The sequence below is a fragment of the Embiotoca jacksoni genome, unplaced genomic scaffold (genome assembly GCF_022577435.1).
Source record: "Embiotoca jacksoni isolate LCO1_2020_lvr unplaced genomic scaffold, fEmbJac1.0.p SCAF_14, whole genome shotgun sequence".
Classification (NCBI taxonomy): Eukaryota; Metazoa; Chordata; class Actinopteri; family Embiotocidae; genus Embiotoca; species Embiotoca jacksoni.
Window position 1 is genome coordinate 16,695,130 of NW_027185274.1, and position 24,669 is coordinate 16,719,798.

At 42.9% G+C, this 24,669-nt stretch overlaps 1 protein-coding gene and 1 long non-coding RNA gene across 10 annotated transcripts; both read left to right on the forward strand.

The window, feature by feature from the left end:
* Nucleotides 1–234: 234 nt before the first annotated feature.
* Nucleotides 235–1,779, forward strand: LOC138196950 (uncharacterized). Its single transcript, XR_011178168.1, has 3 exons — nucleotides 235–284; nucleotides 1,024–1,178; nucleotides 1,523–1,779. It is a non-coding gene; the product is annotated as an uncharacterized lncRNA (long non-coding RNA).
* A 1,067-nt stretch (nucleotides 1,780–2,846) lies between these two features.
* On the forward strand, nucleotides 2,847–23,782 carry picalmb (phosphatidylinositol binding clathrin assembly protein b). 9 transcript variants are annotated; one of them, XM_069148326.1, is made up of 24 exons: nucleotides 2,847–3,920; nucleotides 9,213–9,355; nucleotides 9,912–9,987; nucleotides 10,078–10,180; nucleotides 10,460–10,553; nucleotides 10,712–10,823; nucleotides 10,931–11,037; nucleotides 11,116–11,157; nucleotides 12,592–12,603; nucleotides 13,120–13,205; nucleotides 13,326–13,449; nucleotides 13,561–13,688; nucleotides 14,520–14,620; nucleotides 14,763–14,915; nucleotides 15,277–15,360; nucleotides 16,744–16,836; nucleotides 17,032–17,145; nucleotides 18,690–18,806; nucleotides 18,899–18,929; nucleotides 19,007–19,106; nucleotides 20,121–20,180; nucleotides 20,668–20,772; nucleotides 21,172–21,277; nucleotides 22,347–23,782. In XM_069148326.1, exons 1-23 carry the CDS (start codon nucleotides 3,791–3,793, stop codon nucleotides 21,262–21,264), a joined length of 2,208 nt encoding a protein of 735 aa, XP_069004427.1. In that variant the 5' UTR covers nucleotides 2,847–3,790; the 3' UTR covers nucleotides 21,265–21,277; nucleotides 22,347–23,782. The 9 variants fall into 9 exon arrangements, with proteins under 9 accessions (XP_069004427.1, XP_069004430.1, XP_069004426.1 ...); XM_069148325.1 differs by having other exon boundaries at nucleotides 2,848–3,920; nucleotides 13,555–13,688; XM_069148331.1 differs by lacking the exon at nucleotides 2,847–3,920 and adding an exon at nucleotides 4,440–4,505 and having other exon boundaries at nucleotides 13,555–13,688.
* Nucleotides 23,783–24,669: the final 887 nt, after the last annotated feature.

Genomic DNA, 24,669 nt, shown 5'->3' on the forward strand with positions numbered 1-24,669 from the left:
TTGCATTATTACATTACATTACATTTATGACCACTATTTCGTGTTGATAAATAAACTCACAAGTTTGGCGACATGCGGTGGTCTGTGACTACCAGAATAGTGCATTCAAACCTGTCAAAAAAAAATAATTTTACTTTGAAATTCTGGTCACTTCCGTCCCTCAACGAGCGTGAACTACTGGAAGGGGAGGGGACACAGACATATTTTTAAACGGCGGAATTTTGGCGTGCGAGGAAATAGCTGATGTTGAGGAACGCTGAAGTTTTGCCCCTCCACACAAAAATGTAAGCCATGTTTCTCAGTACCGCCACGTCAGATAGAAGCCATTAGTATGTTTGTTGTGTGCATATAGCAGAGGAAAACGTGTTTATTTTTTTACTAAAATAAGTAAACACTGCTGGAAAAGTCTGTATTGTTCACATTGCTGCTGTCACAGTACTTCAACTTTCAGAAGTAGGTAGTGGAAGGTACCAAACAATTGTCAATAACATAATAAAAAATGTGCCTCTAAAAACAAACGGACAAAAAAAATGCTATGTAAACCTGTTACCATTTTACTGAAAATGTTTACCAGAAGCTGTAATACAAAGTACTGCGTTCTTCTAATTTACAGATTATCAATTTTACCATATTTTCAGTCAATGGATGTATTAAATTAATGTTGTTTTTTAGCTGCACACTAATGAAGTATCCATCCATCCATCCATCCATCTATCTATACCCGCTAACAGCCAGCAGTTCAAAGACAGTGCAGATGTGGAAGACATGTTCCTTTTAATTGGTACTTCTAAATTGGCTCTATGTGTAAATTCGGATAGTTGTCTGTCTTTCTGGACCAGGAAACCAGGAATCTAGCCCACATCACCCTGAACATGAGTAATATATATATTTTTATACATATTTTTAAATCTGCTTTTTGTTCCAGTTGAATTGTCATCTTGGGTGATAGAGGACGCTCTAATGTCCTAAGTTTCAGGCAACTCGTGCCTCCAAATGATGCTCTCATCTTTGTATGTCCTTCAGCTGGTTCTGTGATCCCGGAGACTCCCGTCCTTCCTGCGATGGAGGGAGAAGCTGTGACGCGGCGTTGTAGAAACAAGGGCACCTCCTCACCCAGTAGTAGTATGGTCTTCCTAAAAGACACATTAAAAGCACCATTCACTTTTTCCTGTCTTACCGTGAGTACCTGTAGATTCGTAAATAATAAACTTTAATGCCTTTCCATCCATCTCTAGAGAAACCTGTGTTCATGTAAGAAAAATGACATGCTCTTGTCAAGGAAGTAAACTCTGATTTAAAAATGTGAATATTTGAAATGAAAATCACAACTTTACTTTGCAGCTGCACCCCCCTCCTTTTCTGCGGCCCATTACCTGGTTGAAACTGTCCACACTTTAAGAAAATCATCTGGATACAATCTGGGTTTGAGAAAAACCTGATTAGGGCTGGCAGTCTGAACATTGCTAAAAGGTTTTAGGATTAAAATTGTTCTTTAACACTAACACTAGGTTTTGTTCTGCAGGTGAGATCGACCTTGCTGTACACTGAAGTCGCCAGCAGGATGCAGATGTGCAACAAAAATTGTAAAGACACACAAACACTGTTGCAGACCTGATTCAGGGGTTACAGCACCAACGATGGTGGAAACCTATTTCTCCTCTGATTTTTATTATTATTATTCTGATTATTATTCTGTAAACAGTTGGGGAACCTAAACCGTAGGCCATGCAAAGGTGAAATTGTAATGGAAGATAGTGAGCCCCGAAACTTTTTTTTTTTTTTTAAAGATTTGATGCATGTCAGCCTTTAGGGGGCGCTATAATAAAGGTCAACGCCTGAACCATAGGTCACACATTCAAATACTGTATATCCATGTTTTTCTTTAATCCAGCTGTATCTGCTGGACTAGGCCCCGCCCATGTCCACTTTAAAAAAAAAAAAAAAAATCTAAAAATTGCAGAGTTGCAAAATCCACTTCTTTAGTCACTTTTTAGACTTAGATTTGGCGCATCATGAAACAAAACATATGATAGAGGAGACTGAACTCTTCGGCAGCTGAAATCCTGTATAAGTCAAGAAGGGGACAACATTTTACTTTCAAAACTCCAGCAACTAGTCACCTCAGTTCCCAAACGTTTACAGAGTGTTTTTAAAAGAAGTGATGCAAAACAGTGGTAAACACAGCCCTGTACTACGTTAACTACTTTATGAACTTTTGCTTAGTTGAATCCACAGTAATGTATTATTTTCTGTAAGCTTATCATTTTTGTATTGTTTCTGTTCTGTACAAACTTTGAATCTTTGAAAAGCTTAGCAAACAATTAATTTCTCAGCAAATCAATCAAAGATTTATTACAGACTTGTGTATCCAGGTAAAAGACAAAACTTGACATAAATTAAAGAATAAATTAAAAACCTGCAAAAGACAACAATGTCTTCACAGCTGGGGCTGGTGTGTAGTACCGAGTCGCGCGTTTGTCAAAACCAAAATAATGAGCCATTTTACAGACATATAAATTTATACATAAGATTTCTTAGTAGGGCGTTGACTCCTGCAGATACACACATTTGACTTGCACTATATCATCTTGGCTTCTTGAGTAGTACCCTCATGGCATTAATATTATGGAATCCAAGTGGGTTTTAAAATGTTGATTGTGCTTGAAAAGTAGGAGAATTTTCTCAACACATAAAGGAACATTTAATCCTTCAATTTAGCAGAAAAAAAAAATCGAATCCAAAATAAACAAATTTGAAGATAGGTGTTTTTCACTGGACAGGAAAGGGACGTAAAAGTGAAATCTTAAAAGTAACTAAAGCTGTCAGACAAATTTAATGAAGTGACAAGTACAAGATCTGCCTCTGAGGTTTAGTACAAGTATAAAGTTGTATAAAATACAAAATGGTCATGACAGTACTTGAGTAAAAGTACTTTCCACCTCTTTAAATCGCACTGATTGAGCAGAGTGTCTCACTAATGATCCAGACAGTGTTCTGGTTCATTCCTGCACTGAGTCAGGCCTGTTGCAGCCAGTTTGTCTCTGCGTCCACTCCTCAATCGATTCAGGCTTCATCCTCCCATCCAGGCCTCCGGATCCAGCCGTACTTCTGCCTCCAGCTGGTCTGCAGTCAGTCCGTGAACACCTGCGCCACAGCGGAGCTGATGGACACTCCGCGTCGCAGGATCTGATCCGGAGTCTGCAGGGCGGTGTGCAGCCTTTTCCCACCCTCAGACCCGAGCCGAGCCAAGCAGAGGATAGCAGGCCCGCCATTTCCCCCTTCCTCAGTGGTCTTTCTCTTTCATAGCGCTTTAAAGCCGAGCAGCGGCGGCAGGAGGAGGAGGAGGAGGAGGCGGAGGAGGAGGAGAGACGCAGGGATCCGGTGTGCCACATCGGGATGAGAGCGACACAGAGACCCGGGTCGGATGAGTCAGCGAGTGGAGCCTGCAATCACGGCATCCCTGAAATCTGAATGAATCCGGACGGAGCCGACAAGACAGAAACAACAGAACATTGTTGTTGTTGTTGTTGTTGTTGTTGACAGATCCTCTTTATTCCGCCCTCCCCCGGCTGCTCCGCGTCTGACATAGCCCATAGCCCAGTTTGGATTTTTTATTTCAACCAAGGTGGGACAGGGGGGGGGGGGGGGGGGGAGGTCCGGCGAGGCTTCATGCGGAGGAGGTGGAGGTTTCATTTCATCTGTAAAGAGAAAAATCTCCCATCCGAAAGACGAACCCAGACGAGCCTCGCGTTTTTAAAACGTCTTTTGTTGCGCGTTGAAGTGAGCGAAGATGTCGGGGCAGAGCATTACGGACCGGATAACGGCAGCCCAGCACAGTGTGACGGGCTCCGCCGTGTCCAAAACAGTATGCAAGGCCACCACGCACGAAATCATGGGCCCGAAGAAGAAGCACTTGGACTGTGAGTATGTTTAACCCGGTGCCGGGCTGAAAGCTGCCTCCGAGACGGTCATGGCGGTGGTGGAGCCACCAGGCCTCGAAGCCTCAGCACAGGCTATGTGCTACTGCTGCTCCATGTCAGGGAGATTATATTGTTCCCACAACGAGGACGGGCCTTGTTGACACACAGCTCTACGTGGTTAACAGGCTCGTAAAGATGTGGCAGCCTTTATTTATGCTTACTAATAATTCTCTAATTCTCTCTTCGTTTTTTTGGGGGGGGGGGGGGCATGAGTAGCTGCTAAAACAGCCTCTCTATAAACTAGCCTCTCTAGCTGTCTGGGTTTGTCTCTTGTCCTGCTGCTTCTCACACTGACTTGAATGTTCAGCTTGCATAGCAACAAAACTGCATTTCATTTACTCATTTTTTTTTTTTTTTTTTTTTTTTACTAGAAACCCTGAAAAAGGGCACATCAGTGCCAGGCACTCCCAGGCCCTGATTTAACATGTTCCTCTGGTGAGTGATGTGAGCCCTGATGCTTCAGCCCCACTGAGGTGACTCCCGGACTGGGACTGACACCGGGCCACATACAGCATGTACCCTGACGTAAGCATGAGGAGCCTGAATCCTGGGTGTGATGCTCTCCCAGGCAGAGGACTCACTGCATATCGATCTGCACAGGGACAGTAATGAAAGTGGTTTTCTGATCCGGTCCAAATGTGTCAGGCCGCACGCCCGTGGCATCGGCGCTGTGGTGGTCTGGACTTGGCCGTGAGGATTTGGGTTTGCAGGATCTGCACCTGTTGTGGCTCCCCGAAAGTTGGCCCAGCGATGCTGTGTTGGCCCGGCAGCCGGCGGTCCGGTGTGACTGACGTGACCCACGGAGCACACGGCAGGGTTTACGTCGACACACCTGACGGGCTTTAATCGTCTTTTTAGTTTTTAGAACTTTAAGAACCAGCAGTTGGTTTATACCCATCAATTCAGCTTCAGTTCTTTTCCCCAATTATAGTTTTGTCCATAAGTTGTCATATAGTAGCTGCCAAAAAAACTCAAATATTTTAACTAGTTTACCATCTTATCATGCAAATACATGACGTCTTGGATCTCTATGCTGTTCTTTTCTCTCTCTGCTCTCCTCTCACCACCGACCGGTCGAGGCAGATGTTCTCCACCACTGAGCCTGGTTCTGTCAGAGGTTTCTTCCTGTTAAAGGGGAGTTTTTCCTTTCCTCTGTCGGAGGTTTTTCTCCCTTAAACGAGAGTATTTGTTCCTCCGAGTTTATATGGGAATTGTCGTATTGTTGGGTTTCTCTATATAACGTTGTAAACTTCTGTTGAAAGGACTTTACTGTGTTAAGTGCCTTGAAATAACCTGTGTTGTGATTTGAAAATGGGATTGATGGACGGCAGTAAATAAGAGTTTGTGTGACGATGCGGCGGCATCAGCAGGAGTGTGTGTGGACTGTTTTAGACCTTGTGGAAGGAACATTACAGAAATCAGATGTTTGTTTTGGGGAATATTGTGGACAACCATTGTGAAAAGCATTACATTTGAGAATCTGCAGCCAGTAAATGTTTTGAATTTCTGCTTAAAAAATTACTAAAAAGGTTCTTCAGTTATTAAAAATTATGGCTAACTGATCAATTGATTGATCTTTGCAGCAGGGCTGGAGCTCATGAAAACACTTTTTTTTTTTTTTTATATCTCCTCACTGTTAATCAATAATGAAAACAATCATTATTTGCAGCTCTAGAAAACAGCAAGTTGACCTGTCGATTATTATCGTGGTCAATCAATCAGCTGTTTGGTCTTTAAAACGTCAGAAAATGGTGAATAATGTCGATCAAAGTCCCGACCAACGGTCCAGAACCAAAAGAGTTCAGTTTATTTTCATGGGAGAATGACATGAAGCAGAAAATATTCACATTAAAGAAGCTGGAATCGGAGAAATTTAACAGTTTCATTTAAAAAATGTCTCAAAACAAGCGGTGGATCTGACTGATCTGATTGGGAATCTGAAGATACTACGTCCCGCCCACCGATAGCTGTAACCTGTCAATCAAACAGACACGCCCCCAAAACATACAGCTTTTTGAGGCCTAATATATAATTAATGAGGGATTATTTTCAGATGGACCACCAGAAAACTAATAAAAAGGATTGACTTTAGCTAACAACACCGAGATAACTGCTGGACACATTTTATTGACTTTGTATTTGATGAGAGAAGCTGAATGGGAGTCTGTGGAGACAGAGGCTTTTTGGGGACAACCTCTAGTGGCACCCGGTGGTATTGCAGCTTAAGGCACTTCAGCGTCGGCCTCATTTTTCCAACCCGGAAGCTACGAACACTTTTATATTTAGTCTGTGGTCGACATCTGACAGGTCATCTCACTTCAGCCATCTTTTAAGCAGTACAATGAGATTGTGAAGCTGACGCTGTCATGAAAGTTTGATGCACCTGAGGGCCAAACTGTGATTCGTTCACGGCACCGATCGAGCTGCTTCGATGGCATCTAGTATAAATAAAATGCAGTCAGTACCAAATATTGAATACCTCGCCTCCATCCAACATGTTTTTATTTTAAAACTTCTCCCACATTTACGCAGCAGTAAATCTCATCATTAACCCACTCTTACACCAGGTAGATACACTCACTCCCCTTGGGACTCGGGTCATTCTGTAACACAGCTGATAATACATCCATAGGTGTATATGGGTGTTTTGATGCTACCTTTAAATCACTTTAGTGGCGAACTCCAGGCAATGACTGCCCTTGCGTTCTTCCCAGTTCAACATGTACATGAAAGCATTAGGTCATGTTTATAACACTGCACACATTTCTCTATATTAGTTAATCATTGTATTTTTGATATCAATGCATGTGTACCTAGACATGGACAAAGACTTCTGCAGCTGTAGTTATGTAACCTTGTTGTCTTTTCTATGAGCGATTAGCATGTAGTCTGTGTTGCGAGCTAAATTAGCCATTAGTGAGATATTTTCACTGTGTTAATATATCAGTCTGTGTTCGCTGCGGAGGGAAACGGTTACAGTTGCTTACCTGCTGGACGTAGCTCTCGGGTTAATTATGAAAATGTTGGGAGCAGCTTTAACCAATCGTTATGCACTGAAACTCCGCTGCATCTACATTTAGAAAAAAACACTCGACTTCAACGTCGTCGCGTTGAGCCACCGACACTGGTCGCCGATTGGTCCGTCTCAGAGCGGCTCAGCGAACCTTCACGTGAACACGGTTTCCAGACTGTAATCACAGCGAAGACAACTGAAGCAGTGAGCGTTCGTCTGGTCGGCCTCCCTGATTTCAGCTCTGAGCTGCGTTCACTGCAGTAACTGGAGGCTGACTGGTCTACTGACAGCCTGCATGTGAGGCGTTCAGGTGATGTCCGTAAAGTGAAGTCACAGAAAAACAACCTGGGTTACGCTCTCCCCGTCTAAAGTGCATGAAAATGAGAGATTTTCTCATTTTCTTCTTAAACAGTAGGATTTTATAACGATACCCAGCCTCACGCACCTGCCACATTTGTTCATTTATGGAATAAAATGTTGATATTTGGCATCCGTGCATCGATACACTAAATATCACAATATTTTGTTAGACTGATTTATATCCCCAACTCTACTGCAAAAATCTCTTTGTACATTTAGAAAAAGCAACAACTTCAAATGTTAAACATCTTTTGGAAACATGCATTAAGAGAAGAATGTGACCTCAAAATGATCAAAAAATATTGATATATTGACATTCAATGGTTGTCAGACAGTTTGACAGAGCCCTGCACACGATCAGTGCCGCACGGAGATAAATCAATATTATGAAGATACTCAATAACAGTCTTTATTGTGACCCTTTAGTCATTAAATCGTGTTTGTGTTTTTTAACAAATCACTATCAGAATATTATTATATAACTATAAAATATTCCAACAAGTAAATAAATGCACATCTTCAACATGTTTGCACTGACGTCCTGAATTGATTGATTGCCATGTAGATAGATTTCAGCCCTTTAATGCAGCTTTAAAGAGAATTTATTTATAAATGCATCTCCCAGTTTGGCGGCATCACACAGTCATGACTGCTGCACGAATGCATGCGCGTCTCGTGAGTTAATTCAGTTAGAAATGTCAACGGCCGTGGATATTTAGCGGGCTGATTACAACATGACGATGCTGTCAGTGCCTCCTCCTCCTCCTCCTCCTCTCCGTCGCCGTCATCTCCGGGCAGTTCAGCCACCCATGCTAACCGCTGCTTCTCTGGAAGGTTATCCTGTCCTACTTAAGAGTCCCCCGCCTTTTGAGAAGTCAAATATAGGACAGAAAGGGAGACCCAATTACCCCGTCAGTCTGATCAGCGCTGTGAACGGCAGGGTCGTCGGCATCGCTCAGCCGCCACTCGGCTGCAGGACCAACACGCGAGCGCAGGAAGTGGGACAGAACATGTGGTTCACAATTGAATTCCTGCACTTTGACTCAGACCCGTTTGGAAGGATATTTAGTCGTCATTAACAATTCTAATGAACACGATCGGGTTCAGCTTCTGATTGCGCCGTGATTTACTGTTCGTCATGCAAATGTTGGGTAGAAAACAGCCACAGCTAACGAACTGTTGCCACATTTCACTCTTTTCAATCGAATAACTGCTTTGTAAGAAGACGGGTGTGCTGTGGAGGAACGCAGCCGTTTCTGCTGTCAATCTGTCATCCGTTGGTTTGATCAGCTGATTAATGGTTTTGACTATAAATTATAAAACCACACACCCGAACAAATTTTTCAAACACCACTTTTTTCAGAATATTTGCCGATTCATTTTTTTTGTTTTTTGTAACAGCTCTTTAACTCTGTTTTCATGTCTACGTCGTCTGTTTAAAAACCAGTTACACTTAATATTAAAATCATACACAGAGAGCTAGAGAAATGCATTATAAAACACTATAGCCGTGCCGGTCTGTGCAGGTGTTTTTTAATTATTTTTTTTTATAGCTGTTTAAACTGAAGCACTGACTCAGCTGTTCTGACAGTGAGGGGGTGTTTGTTCCACAGCGCTGCAGACAGAAGAAGCCTGAAACACTGAGAGTCTTTCACAACGTTTGATTCTCTGATGTGACGGTCCCGGTGCCGAACGGGAGAGATGCACCTTCATAATAATAAGAATACAGTATTGAGTCCTTGCACGTGTTTTGTTTCTGCACCGTTGACCGTATTTGCAGAATAAAGCGTAGTTCACAGCAGGAGACAACGATTCATTAGAAATTCTTTCTGATCTCATGAACTATCTCCTGGTTTTAGATTTGATCCACTGCACCAACGAGATGAACGTGAACATTCCCCAACTGGCCGACTCGTTGTTCGAGAGGACCACCAACACCAGCTGGGTGGTGGTGTTCAAATCCCTCATCACCACGCACCACCTCATGGTGTACGGCAACGAGGTGAGACGCTGCAGCCGGACCCGTTTACACCCGGAGCCTCAACAGCACTGTGAACTCGGGCTGCAGGGTTCAGAATGAAATGAGAAGCACGACTTATTTCTTCACTATAAAAGTTTAGTTTCATTTACCTGATGCTGCGAGCTGCATGCAGTTCTCAGCGGGCGGGCAGAACTTTGACACCAGAAAGGAAACGCTCCTGTTTTAAATGCAGAAGCTTCATGAATCTAAAACTGAACATCAAAAATTAATTTCAGTCTCCGCTCTTCTTTTATCAAACACAAACTCTCAACAAGGAGTTTATTGGGTTTATTTTTGCTGGTTTCTGCTCTGCATCACGTGATGTAAACGCTGCAGAGGAGCGCTTGTTTTGATGCAGCTGATGTCCCGAATGAAAATGTAGCAGAATTGTTGGCATTTAGAAACGAGATCTTGATTTTAATTAATCTTGATTAATTGTGCAGCCCTGCAGTAAACGTGACGTCACGTTACAGCTCACTGTTTTAGTGTTTCATTGATTCAAACTTCGCTGCCTTAAACCATGTTTCTTCTCGCACAGCGTTTTGTCCAGTACTTGGCTTCAAGGAACACACTTTTCAACCTCAGTAACTTTTTGGATAAAAGTGGGTTACAAGGTAATTTTTTTAAACTTTTAATCTATTTAATCTCATCTAAAAAATAAATAAATTCAAAGCTAATTTTCCACCTGCTGTTTGTCGTTCCAGGCTATGACATGTCTACGTTTATCAGGAGGTATAGTCGATACTTGAACGAGAAAGCTGTGTCGTACAGACAGGTCGCCTTCGACTTCACAAAAGTCAAACGCGGGTACGTTTCACTGTGTTGTGCTCCATTTGAGGGCTTCTTCCCCGTGAATGACTGTAAACTGAGTAACTTTGAGCTTCAGACTGTTGGCCACACAAAACATGACATTTAAAGATGTCACCTTGGGCTGCGGGAAATTTTATTTTGGCATTTATCCACTTTTTTTTCTGACATTTTGAAACCCAACTGTTAGATTAATTAAAATAATTACTTGCAGCCCTTCAATCAGTCTGTTTGCTTCTCTTTTCCTCTCCGGCTCCGACCCTGCATGTGTCCACACAGAGTGGACGGCGTAATGAGGACCATGAATACAGAGAAGCTGCTCAAGACCATCCCCATCATTCAGAACCAGATGGACGCCCTTCTCGATTTCAATGTGAGTTTAAGGTGACGCCTCCCGTCGACTCTGCAGCTCGTGTAATAAACACCTGTTCGACTGCAGCTCGGAAATAATTCACGTCCGCAGACATTTTGTTTTTGTGTGCCAACAACCCTTCTGTAAGATAAGTGTCGGGGCTGATTGCTTCCCCTCAGGTCAACGCCAACGAGCTGACTAATGGAGTCATCAATGCAGCCTTCATGCTCCTCTTCAAAGACTCCATCCGGCTCTTTGCAGCGTATAATGAAGGCATTATCAACCTGCTGGGTGAGACCTTCAAGGACCACGTTCACAAACCTTTCTCTCTGTCTTTGGTTTATGTTGTCTCTGTGTCTGTGGTTCCAAATAAATTATTTATCTTTTTAACAAAACAGAGAAATACTTTGACATGAAGAAGACTCAGTGTAAAGAAGGTCTGGACATCTACAAGAAGTTTCTCACCCGGATGACCCGGATATCAGAATTCCTCAAAGTAGCAGAGGTAAGTTGCAGATACACCTTCAGAGATGTGTGTCATCGCTGCAGAGAAGCCGGTGTAACTTCGTCTTCTTTCTAACAGCAGGTGGGCATCGATCGAGGAGACATTCCCGACCTTTCACAGGTGAGCATCGATCTGAGAACGCTCTAAACAGGAAGTCCTGCTTTGATTTCTCTTATTTCCAGCTCTGACTGCTCTTTTTTCATCAGCCCTCTGTCTGTCTGACGACAGTTTAAAACTCCCCGACAGATGTTCTTCAAAAACAAGACACTTTGCATGTTTTCTTTCTCGGGTGCATGTTTGCCAGAAGAGGCGGTCGTCTTCCCTGTTTCTTGTTCTTGTCCTTTTTCTTCTTCTTCTGCTTCTCCTCCTTTTCTTCTGACCTTGACCTTCTTCTAGGGCTGGGTACTGAACTTTGTGGCTTTTATGGTCAGTCTGAATTACGAGCATCGAAAAATGTCCCAGTAGCATCGTCTAGTTATAGCTTGCGTTGTGTGAGGCGTTCAGGGGACATATGTGAACTGTAGCGTCTTCCAGTAGCCTGCGTGAGATATTTATGGGACATCTGTAAATTGTAGCATCTAGCAATAGTCTTCGTGTGAAGCTTTTACTGGACATCTGTAACGTGTAGTGTCTGGCAGTAACTTTGACATGAGGTGTTTAGGGGACATCAGTAAATTGTAGCATCTAGTGATAACTTGGACGTGAGGCGTACAGTAGGCATCTCTAAATTGTACTTTCTAGCGATAGCCTGTTTGTGTGGCTTTAATGAGGCATCTGGAAATTGTACCACCTTGCATTGGCTTGCATTTGAGGTGTTTGTGATGTTTGTAAATTGCAACTTCTAGCAATTATATGGATGTGAGGCGTTTGAGGCATCTGGAATTTGTAGTGTCTAACAATAGCTGGCATTTGAGGCATTAATGATACGACTGTAAATTGTCTGTCTGTTGTGTGAGGCATTTATGGGGCATCAGGAAATTGTAGCATCTCGTGATAACCTTTGTGTGAGCCATTTAGGAGACATCTGTAAATTGTAGCGTCGAGTGATATCCTGCGTGCGAGGTGTTTGAGACATTCGGAAATTGTAGCATCTACTGATAGCCTGCTTGTGCGACATTTTGGGGTATCAGGAAATTGTAGCGTCTAGCAACAGCTTACATTTGAGGCGTTTAGGGGACGTGGGAATCGCAGCTACAGAAAACAACCTGAGTTACACTCTCCCCCTCTAAACTGCATTAAGACTACAGATATGGATACAAATATTGTCTAAAAAACGATATTGAGAACTTTTGAACGATACCCAGCCCTACTTTCTTCTTCTAAGTCTTTCAACAGTAAATAAAGGTGTCAAGTCCACACTGTAGTTGAAATCCACTGAGTGAATCTGCACAGTGACAGTTACATGTTCTCCTAATTAAGAAATTAACTGCACACTCTCGTGCTCGCCCAATTATACCTAAATATTTCACCCTGAAGAGCTGCAGCTAAAGTGCATTTCCCTCTGACTGTCACCACCTTTATATTCTGTATTTTCCCCTTATCTTTCCACTTTAGTTCACAGTTTGTGTAAGTACTATCATTTCACTCTTCTTCTATGTCCGTGACTTGCCTCAGTGTTGTCTCTTTGCATGCCGCTGCTCCTACTCTGTCTCCCACATCGTGGTGAAACACAGCTGAAGGAAAAAACACTCGCTGTGGTAAATCCTGTTCACTCTGGTTGGTTGGTTGGTTGGTTGGTTAGTCATGTTTCTTTGAGGTGTGAACCAGCGTAGCTCATCTCCTGTGACATGGCTGCCCCTGTTGTGCTTAGACACGGCCAGTTCAACAACGCCCAGGTTGTTGAAAGTGCTGTGGTGCAGTACGTCATCCCACACAGATGTTTCTCTCATCCGAAGTATATTTATTGTAGTTGGACTGCAGTCATCGATCAGTGGTGGGGAACTGAAAACCTCTCAATCAAAGATATGAATTGGCTTCTCCACCTTGGTTTCCCACCACTGTCCGTTATGGTCTTCATGTCCACACAGACTACATTTTCTGTGTGTCAGGAAGTCGCTGACTGTGTGTTTTCTGTCACGACAGGCTCCCAGCAGCCTCCTCGAAGCTCTGGAGCAACACTTGGCCTCTTTAGAGGGCAAGAAGGTCAAAGACTCGACTGCAGCCAGCAGGTACGTTCATCCTCCCTTTACTCTGTCACTTCAATCTCAGACTGCCCTGCCATCTATATTAGATCAGTAATGCCAATTGATCTGTGCTGCATCTGGTGTGAATCTGTCGCTTCCCTGCAGGGCGAGCACTCTATCCAACGCGGTGTCATCGCTGGCCAGCACGGGGATGTCTTTCACGAAAGTGGATGAGCGGGAGAAGCAGGCAGCTCTCGAAGAGGAACAGGCCCGACTCAAAGCTCTCAAGGTCAGCCAGCTGTTTGAAAAATGGATTTAACACGTGGTTGAATGAACATCTTGGCAGTGTTTCTGTTGCCTCTGTGTCTGAGCTGGACTCCCTCACTTCACTCAGGAACAGCGACTCAAAGAGCTGTCCAAGAAGCCGTCTTTCGCCACCACCGACACGTCACCGATCTCCACCACCGGGGGCACTATCAGCACAGCACCAGCCATCGACCTCTTCTCTACACCCAGCTGCTCTAACGGGTACTGCTCACCTCTACAGATTAGTTTGAGAAAAAAAGTGAAGAATACTGCTGTGGGATCTTCCTCTCCTATTTTATATCCTGTTTAGGGACGGGAATTTCAAGCAAAAATACTGTTAGAAATTTAGCTTGGAACTAATCTATTATTAATCGAATAGTTTTGACTTCCAGGTACATTACTGCCACCGTCTAACGGGAGTAATGTATTACAACCAGGCGCTGGGGAAATTAGGAAGAACAACAGTCGCGTAATCAACTTAAAAAAAATATTTGAACGACTATTCAAATATTTGATAATACTTTCCTGTCCCCAATCCTGTTTCTGAGTTTATCTGGCGACTGTTTCTTAGTCCTCTGACGTCTAGTTCGGTAGCTTTACGAAAGTCGATCTTAAAGTTCTGAGACGGCTCCTGCTGCGAGTAAACGGTAAGTAGCACCTTTGTGAGTAGATTTTCCAAATTTCATCGCTTGATCATCATCAGAACCTGAGTTACACACGTTTTTGTGAGCATTGGATCATGATCATGAAATCGTAGACGTGTCGAACCAGCGCTCACGAAAACGAGTGTAACCCACGGTCTGAGGTTGAACGAGCGACAAAACGTGGAATACGTTCTCATGAAGGTTACAGCTTCCTGCTTCTCCGTGCACGTCACGGTGCTTCTCACCATTCACAGCGCAACAGGAGCAGCCTGTGAACGTTTTGATCGTAAAGCTACTTAACCAAATGTTGTAAGACTGATTTAGACTAGAAGAAGATTTTCAAAGGCTGCTGTTTTTTTCTCCCCCCCCCCCCCCCCCCCCCCCCCCCCCCCCCCCCCCCCGCCTGCAGTGCGGTGAAGATGGAGAGCGACCTTTTTGACCTGCAGTCAACTTTCCAGCCCTCCATGCAGTCGGGCTCCACGGGGCTTCCGGTGGCGACAGCCTGGGCAGGTAAACTGCTGCCTCATCAACGTGTGTTTCTGGACTTTGGTTCTGCATGCTTCCTTCTCTGGTTGTTGTCTGATTTTGACAGTCTACCTCTTCCTCTCCTCTTCTATCTTTTCCTGTTCTCTGTCTCTCTCTGCCTGCGTAGATCCTTTCACCTCTGCTGAAGCTGGAGATGATTCCATGCCAAACCTTAACCCTTTCCTCTCAAAACTCGTTGTCGATGCCACTCACTTACCTGTCGTGTCTTCAGACGGTGTTAGCTTTTCCTCTAGGACATCTGGTCATGAAATGTTTGGTGGTAACGACTCATTTTGTTTCTCCTCAAAAGTCTCGTCGCTCTTGTTCATTTCTCTGTAGTTACTTAGAACCATGAGCATGTTCTCTGTACTTTCAATGTTGATTATTTCACTGTGCAAATGTTTAAATGATCTTCCCTTGTCGTTGCTGTTCACCGCCAAGCTCAGACTGTTTTTTTTTTTCGCCTCTCGTGTATCAACCAGGAGCCTCCATGTGTCGCTGTAGAGGCCCGTTTTTCTCTACCAATACAGTTCATCCTCATTTTATGAACAGTTTGGTGTTGCGTTGTGGTGCAAAGATGCCGTAGAGCTCTTAAGTTTAAACCTGTTCTTCTTTTACCAACACTATGTTTGATTCTCCAGATCGTTACAATCCCTTTATTGACACAAACTCATCCGTTTCAACCAATTACAAACGCACAGTGCGGATAGAACACTCCATCTCAGGTACTATGATGGCTCACCATCTCAGCCTATGTTTCCTGGCAAACATAGGATCCTGTGCAAAACCCCCCTGAGCCATTATTTGTTATACATATGGTAGAAATGTAGACATAAAGTAGTATTAAAGGAGGAGTTTGACATTATTTTGGACATACTTAAAATTTTCTTGCCAAAAGTTGGGACGTTGTGTAAAATGTAAATTAAAACAGAATGTGATGATTTGCAAATCATTTAAACCAATATTTAATAGAAAATAAACCAAAGACAACATATCAGATGTTGAAACTGAGACATTCCATTGTTTTATACAAAATATCTGCTCATTTTGAATTTAATGGCAGCAGCACATTTCAAATAAGTTGGGACAGGCTCAACAAAAGACTTGGAAAGTAGTGTAATAATAGAAAAACAACAACAACACCTGGTCAAAAATCTTGCAACAGATCAGAAAATATTATTGGGTATAAAAAGAGCATTTCAGAGAGGCAGAGACTCAGCAGTGAAGATGGGGAGAGGTTCACCACTCTGTGAAAGACTGTGTGGGAAAATAGTGCAACAATCTAAGAATAATGTTCCTCAAAGTAAAATTGCAAAGAATTTGGGGATTTCATCGTCTATGGTTCACAGTATCGTTAAAAGATTCAAAGATTTCAATGAAAACCTGGTGTGGATAGCTTGTACATCTGGGAAGAAACTTTAATGCTGAATGATATATTCAGGTTTTGGAGCAACATATGCTGCCATCCAGACAACGTCTCTCTCAGGGTGGACTGTTGGTCCATGATTTGTAAGTCATTGCATTTTGTTTTTATTTACATTTTTCACAGCGTCCCAACTTTTTGGGAAACAGGGTTGTAGTCTAAAAGATTGATACTACTCAATTGTCATATACGCAATCAAAATAGTGATTTTTAAAGATGAAGATCTTGTTTTCGAACGGCCAATAAAATCTTGCAGAAGCAGTTAATGTTGCTCCTCTGCCATACCGAGGTTTACTGGTGTATTTTGTGACCTTATGACAGAGCCAGGCTCGCCGTTTCCACCTTTTTCAAGTCTTTATGTTAAGATAAGCTAACCGGCTGAGTCCGGCGTCGATCTGATCAAATAACAACAACAAAAACATAATTATTCTCCTAAAATGTCAAACTATTCCTTTAATCCCTCCCTCTTGGTTGCTACACTCCTGTTTTGCACTATTTTATTCTCCTACAAATCTTAAAATTTGTCTTCAAAACATATGTTACATTGTTAAAGATGTTGCACGTCAGCTGTTTTCTTCCTGCTGTCATCTCCCATCTGTCTCTCTGGTCTGACCTTGAAACGCCTCTTCTCTCTTCCTCTCTGTCTCTTCTTTGTCTTTGTCTTCCTCTTCCTGCGGCGTGTCAGACTCCTTCTGTGGTCCAGCGTCCGTTGCCCAGCACCTCCCACATCAGGCTCCCTTCCCCACTGAGCCCTCTACTGTAGCAGGTCTATTCAGAGGTAGAGTACCGAAGGCTCATTCAGCAGCAGGTCGACGCTCGTTCTCTGCTCTGTAGATGAAAACTCTGGCGTTCTGCTCTCTGCTCAAGTATCTTGTGATCTGTGCTCGGACACTGTTGATGCAGAAAAAGCTGTCAGAGCGTCTTCACATGTTGTAACTGCAGCTGCCTTCTTCTTCTTCGTCTCCCTCTGAAGGATACTCGACGCCACAGGCTCCTCCTCAGCAGTCGGCGGCGGGACTCCAAGTGGACTTTGAGTCGGTTTTTGGAGCCAAAGCCGCAGGCAGCAGTAGCAGCCTCAACCCTGACGGTGAGGATTTCACATTCACATACAAGTGGACATGCAGTAGCTGGGCAATGGGTTTCTGTCTTTTGGTGCGGTGGACGAGCGTAATTGTAGTTTGTAGATGATGAATCACAGGTCAGTCTTGCACAAAGCCCCACGTTGTTTTTGGCGCAAAACTCAATCAAACAGAAGTCACTCGTATGAAGAAATTCAAACACAAGTTTGAAGGGAAAAGGAAGAGAAACTCTCATAGCCGAGATGGTCCACTGATCTTTCAACATATTATTTTGTGATTCTTCAGGAAAATCCTCAACAAGTCGACACTGGTAGGAGTCGACTGAAGAAATAACTGAAAAGTCTTGATTAGGGATTAGTATTGTCCAAGTATGTTCGTATATATATACTTTCACTTGGGTACCAGTTCCTAAACGATACTTTTTTTTTTCTATGCCAATATAATTAAATTCATGTTTTGTGTTACTACAATTTACTGATGTTCGCTAAAAGCCTCCAGTTACTGCAGCGAACTCAGACAGGCATGTGGCCCAAAATGAGTTTGAAACAGTGAAATTAGGCGTTTTAACATTGAAACCAAGTAATTCGAGGCTACATTTAGAAAACGCTGTGAAAAGCGAAAGTGTTCGTAGCTTCAGGATCTGACAAGTGTGGTCAATGCGGAAGTGCCTCAGGCTGCAATACCACCGAGGGCCTCTAGAGGTTGGCTACAGAAAGGCTCTGGCTCCATAGACTCCCATTCAACTTCTTTCATCAAATACTAAGTCAATGTGTTTTTTGCCACAGGTTTTTATCGTATTGTTAGCTAAAGTCACTCCTCTTATTAGTTTTCTTGCGGTCCATCTGAAAATAATTCCATCATTAATTAGATATTAGGCCTAATTTTTTTCTCATAAATATTTAAAATAACTGTTTGCTAACAGGTTTGTGTAACGAACTAAAAGTGATGATATTTCAATGGGATTTTGTTCCACTGAAGTGACCAAAAAAAGAAATCTATAGCACCGCTGCTCTCTCAAAAGGCTTTTAGATGTACCTCAAATTTTTGATGCCGTCTTGCTCTAAAAGTTTAAATGCACTTTATCAGTTTCTTTGGATAAGAGTATGAATATAAGAAAATCCAATAATTTTATGCTCTAAAAGAAGCAAACAGAGAAACCTGCGTTGGAGTTGAATTATCTCCCCCAACTCACAGATTTCTTTTGTTATTAATTGAAAAATAAGTTTTAGACAATGAATATGAGACCAGTGCAGACAGATTTAATTTTTTGCGTATTTGATTACAACAGTTCTGATCACAGCACTGGTGTGCATTTACAGTTCTTATGACCACGACAGAGTCCGCCGGAACTCATCTGGCCTCAGCCCTCTTTGTCCTCCATGTGTCTCACACTCATTTCCTGTCATGTCTCTGCTGTCAGTTTCCTCATAAAAGAAAAAAAATTCCTGAATAATAAAAGTAATAAAATAAAACTGTCTAGCATTTAGTTTTATTGACAATACTTTCTTATTAACATTCATATTTGTGTATAACAACATGTTTGGCTTGTCAGATATTACCGGGGGCATCCTCAAACCAACTCTCGCCGGCTCCAGCCAGCCGTCCAATCAGCAGCCAGAGAAGCTGGTGTCGGACGACCTTGACTCCTCCCTGGCCAACCTTGTCGGCAGTGAGTGCGCCGCTCTGCTTTCATCCTCACTAATTAAAGCGCTCGTCCATTAATTGCAGACTAACTTCATGCTCGTTGGTTTTCCCTTTCAGATCTCGGCATTGGAAACGGCACGATGAAGAAGTAAGTGGCGTCTCGTTGCTCCGTGCTCTCGGGGCAGTCACGAGCTGGTGCTAACATCCGCTGTCTTTAATCTGCAGTGACATCCACTGGAGCCAGCCGGGGGAGAAGAGGATGACCGGCGGCACCAACTGGCAGCCCAAGGCGGCGCCGACCACGACCTGGAACCCTGTCTCCATGGTGACACACACAGAGCTTTCACTGTAGTACTCCAGATATCTACTTCTGCTCTATTCCTCTCTTATTTTACTGGCTAATAATAATAATGATAAACTTTATTTAATTATTATCTTTCAAAAACAAGGCTACAAAGTGCTTTGCAATAAAATGTATAGTAAAAACAAAGAACCAGGAACTAAAAATAATTAAAAGATTACAAATAGAAATATTAAAATCTCATTTAAAATGACATTTATAACTCGTAACTAAAACCTTGGAACAGAGCAGTTTTCAACAGTATGTGGTGAAGTTTGTGTTGGATAACGATGGGAGCTTAACTACTTTATATTATCTTTGTTTATTTAATATTTATGTCGCTCGGGAGTCTTTAGGGGACATCATATCCCATAATCCCTTGAGCTTCACAGGCTGTGGGAGTATTTAGACAGCAGAGATCACAACTAGAAATAAAAAAAATAAATAACTGGAAATGGACGCTATATAAAGGGAAGAACGTCATTTGGAACACAGCCATGATTCTTCAAATATTTTTCGAGCAACTATCCCATCACAGCTAACACCAGTACACGCTCCAGCACACGCACACACGCTCCAGCACACACACACTCCAACACACACACGCACGATCCGGCACACACACGCAAACACACACATTTAAGCTGCAAACTTGTTACGCAAGTTATCACAGATGACAGGGAGAAAGGTCATTGGACAAAGGTCATTTCCCAACATGCCTTCTTCATTTGTACCTTTTGAGGTTAAAGCTACCAAATAAAACAGACCTCAGTGATGGTTTTTATTTTAGATACATTTTAATAAATGCAGCTTTGGAACATTTTAATGAAGACAAATAATGATAAAATAGGCCATGTCTCAAAACTATAAGCGTTTTACACACACACACGTTGTTTACCGTGAGTCTCTATAACTGCAGCTGTTCTTTGTAACGTTACATTGTTTTGTTGTTGTTGTTGTTGTTATAAATTCTTTCTCGTCCTGTTGGTGTCTCCTCAGCCTCCGTCTATCATGGCCTTTCCCGCCACCACACCCACAGGCATGATGGGATACGGCATGGTGAGTGTTCGATATGCCTCTCATCATCCAGAAGATTAAAGCTGTTTCCTCAAAGTAGGTCGAGCGAGTCGATGTTTTTGCTGCTGTGAACAATCTCTCAAGTTTTATAAATAAAATGAAGGCCGAAGAACTCTCGATAGTTTTTATTTAAAGCACATTCAGCTCATAAATATTAATCGTATTTCACTGGCAGGCGAGGTCATTCTACTTCTTGTTTCTTCTTGGTAAATCCAAATAAGAAACGATGTTTTTCATTGTTTTGTCTAATTTCACATTACAGAGTTTAAGCAGATTATTTGTACTCGTGTCATATTTACTTATACAGTCGAATAATCTGGTGTGCAGCTAAAGTTCATATGAATAAAAAGCCTCTTTGAGTCTGGTGCACTGATGTTATCGCAGTTGCAGGAAAAATCAGCTTCATCCTTAAATAAACCAACAGAAAGAGCCTTCAGGTGCGATTGTTTTACTTCTCCGTTCTCTGCAGCCTCCACCGATGGGCTCGATGGGGATGATGAACCCGCCCACCATGATGTACTCCCAGCCCGTCATGAGGCCTCCCAACCCCTTCGGCTCGGTGTCCAGCGCTCAGGTGGGTCCCCAGCAGCCCGACCGCTGCCCACTCGATCTATGCACACAGTGATCAGGCTGAGTAGAGAGGTGTGTCCATCGTGCTGTGACGTGCACCGTAGTTAGTCAGTGTGCGAGCTTTGTGGTTGGCGTGGATACCACCGAAGATGATGACAGTTTGAACAATGAGTCCTTCACTCTGCGGAGCTGAAAGGGAACAAAACTGTGAATCATCTCCGTTGATTTTGACTCCCTGTGATTCTTTTTTTTTTTTTTTTTTTTTTTTTTTTTTTTTTTTTGGATTAACCCGTCTCTCACACATCACAGCCTCTCCAGACTAATCTCATCCCTCCTCCAGTCTCCGTGCTGACTCTGACTTCTCCTCTGGTCCTCCTACTTCCTGTATTTCTTCCTGAAATAGCCCTCTGCAGCCTCTAGTCCTTCCAGCCAGAGTCCTCTCCGAGCCCCTGGACAGGACCCGTTTGCACACCTCTCTCTCAAGGATTTCTTGTAGAGCATCTCTTTAGGTACATCATGCTCTTTGCTTGCGGATGAACCTGCATGCGTCGCATGTCCCATTTTCTTTCTGTTTCATCTTTGCACACTGGATGTCTTCTTCATGTTTTATTCTGTCTTCCTCAGTTTTATCTGGAGCTTTTACCAACTGCTTGCCTGTTTTGACAGATTTAGCCTCCCTCTGACCCTTCGTTCTTCCTCTGCCATCACACATTGCTCCAACCCGTTGTCTCTAAACCTCGTAGCTGCTGATGAATGTAAATAACTTCCTGTTCGCTAAACTCTGCCCCTCCGAGTTATTGTTAATGACCGCAGCACTTTTAACATCAAAATTCTGACTAATTTCTTATTTTTCCTCACTAAATTGTTCATCTTTAACTGTCTGAAATAAAGGTGTTATCTGCTGTAGCTAGCTGCCTAATTAGATTAGTGTTAGATCTGTGAGTTGGCAGAAAACATCATCTCTGCAAAAGTCTTCATGCTCCTAACGATGCATGTTGAAAGAAAATGATGAACAGGATTGTTCTTGTATTGTAGCGTCGAGTCCGTAAGGTGTTTTCACATGTGGTCCGACAGAAAAGACGACTCCATTTGAACGCAGCAACAGTGCAGGCGCATGCAATCTTCTACGGAAATCCTAGAGGGATAAAATACGATGGCAAAAGGCGGAGCGAGCCTCAAGTCAACCGCACCGCGGACTGGAAAGAGAACCGAGGTTTGGTTGGAGTGTTCACATCTGTGCAAAAAATGCTGACTAATTGCTCCGACTTTGTTTTGAGGGCTAAAAAGAGACCAAATGTGAAAACACCCTAAAATATCGGACCTTTTAAATTGAGAACCGACGTGTGTTTTAAAGATTTAGCCACTTTAACCTGAACAACCAAGAGACTTTACTATATGTAACCTTTAACCCTGATAATCAATTAGGTCAGATTTACACTCTGCTCTATCCGTTCCTAACATTCGTTCCCCGTTACGGCTGCTGTCGCTGCGCACCACGCTGCGTCGGGGCGGAGCTCTCGCGAACAGCCCCTCCCCCCGGTACCTCTCTCTGACTCTGTCCCGTCGCCTCTCTTTCAGATGCAGTTCATGTAATTTGACAGGAAGTGTCTCTCGGAAGACGAAGCACTTAGCAGCAAAACGTTTGTCCTCGTTGCAGTCCAAAAAAGCTCTTCAGAGAAACGTTCACACACAGCCCACCCTCCCCCTCCCAAAAAAAAAAAAAAAAAAAAAACACCCCCACACAAGACATGTCAAGAACACAACGGTGCAGCGGCTGACTGTCAGAAACCATGGTAACCATCTCCAAATGAGGTTTGGCGCTCGCTCCCACCCCATTACTCTGTAACCTGTCCGAGACATCGAGTGCTGCTGCTGCTGTCTAACCCCCTGCAGAGGATCCCTTCTCCGTGTGACAGTGTGACCTGTGAAGATAGTTCGGGGTGCTGAGAAACTTTAATGTTATGTATTTGGAGACGCTGTGGTCGGATGTAGAGGCTCGATGTTTGGAGGGAAAAAGGAGGATCCCTTTCTTGGTCCGATCATCAGTCGTCCATTCCCCCACCGTTATTTAACGGTCACTGAGTAGTGATGCTAATGACGTTTACACCTGTTTAGTTTGTCTTTTTTACCGTGTTTACAGTAGACATTCCTCGTGTGTTGTTTGTATTTATTTATGATTATTGGTTTAAGATTGGGGGGAAAAAAAACAAAATAATGTAAAATCTACAGTACGTTGAACACGTGGGAGTGCGTCAGCATTAAAACAAGGATCTCAGACTATCATTAAGAGGTAGAGTTAAAAATAGCTATTATATAAATTACACCTATTAAGCAGAATGATAGAGCACTAAATATTCTCCGAGTTTTGTGTTAAGAAGATTTTCTACTAGATGAAAGAGTTTGACGGTCTCCGTTGTGCTTAAGTGCAGGGGTTAGAGTCAGTCCTGTAGTCGGTTCTGTGCCTAGGGTTTTATTTTGCAAAGGAAACACGTCATCCACTGAATCGGACGCGTCACACTGGGCGGTGGGCTCCATTTGCTTTAAGCTTGGCATGCCGTTGACTCACTGACTGTAATCAAGGCTGCCTTTACTCTGAATGTGAACGAGTTGTCTTCATGTTGCACACATCTTTCCACACTCCTCGGCAAGAGGAAGAGGAGGAGGAGGAGGATGAGGAGAGGGGCGAAGTGGGAGGCTGGAGTGTGCCTCGGGACGAGGGTCGCAGATTTGATGTAAATTAATTGTATAAAAGATCCCGAGGGCCCGGTGGTGGAGCGGAGGAGCGCTGTTGATCGGCGCTCTGTGTACATAAACACTGACTGTTCTTCGAGTGCTAAAGTGAAAGATGTATGAAATATGAAAGCAATTCAATCAAATTTGACTCTACCTAAGTTTGATTCAGGATTTTCTCTGCGTTTGTCTCCGCAGATATTTTCTTTATGTAATTAGAACGTGTAGCAGACGACGACTGAAGTCTTTTCTTTCTTTTACAAATAAAGAGCAGCTTCCACAAACTGAGGTTCGTGTTTGTTTTGTTCAACTGCAAGTTCACCTTTTCTGTGGAACTCATTTCAAGGAAAAATACGGCAAACGTAGTTTATTAATACAAGGGCGGGTGAGTAAGTTTAGAGACTGCTCCTGCTGCGCGTGAACGGTGCGCAGCCCGGTGACGTGCACGGAGCAGCAGGAAGGTATCACCATAATGAGTTGGTGTCAGAAAGTCCGTCACGTGATCGTCATCCGTTCCTGAGGAACACACGTTCTTGTACAAACGCACAACAGGAGCAGTCTTTGAACTCTTACCCACGTATACAATATTTATACCCAAACTTAAGTCGACCAAACTGCTGCTCAACATCAGACTGAATTAAAACAAAGCAGATAGACTGAAAAAGTAATTAAGCAATGAAACAAAACTAAAAGAAATGACATGTTCTACATGAGCTGTGATTAATGCGTTCAATCTTGCTGGTCACGATGACGCTGTGTGTTTCTGGAAGCTCTGACACTCTTGTTGTTGGCTTTGGGTGAGAAATCCAACTTTTAAATGAAAACACAGTCCTGAGTAAAAATGTGTGAATGGCATTCGACTGGTGTGAAATGTCACATGACCAGATCGGTTTACTGCTTACTTGCACCTCTTGTAGATCGTCTTCCTCAGACTTCAAGGATTACAGTTTAAAAACCTTAATTCTATTAAGTCTATTACAGATATATTTTGATAATTATTCCCCGGCACATTCATTTTGGTCATCATATGTGTAAATTTGTTCATAATCACTAAATGTGACTGAGAATAAATCCTCATATTTCCCGAAATTAAACAACACGCAGCATGTAGCAACTCTACATAATAAATACTAACCTTTTTAAATAAGTTTATGAATGGAGAGCCGCATGA

Coding starts and splice junctions, on each gene's coding strand:
- picalmb (XM_069148325.1), top strand. CDS start 3,791: ATGTCGGGGCAGAGCATTACGGACCGGATAACGGCAGCCCAGCACAGT. Junction 10,181..10,459: donor TTCACAAAAGTCAAACGCGG/GTACGTTTCACT, acceptor GTGTCCACACAG/AGTGGACGGCGTAATGAGGA. Junction 20,181..20,667: donor GCATGATGGGATACGGCATG/GTGAGTGTTCGA, acceptor CGTTCTCTGCAG/CCTCCACCGATGGGCTCGAT.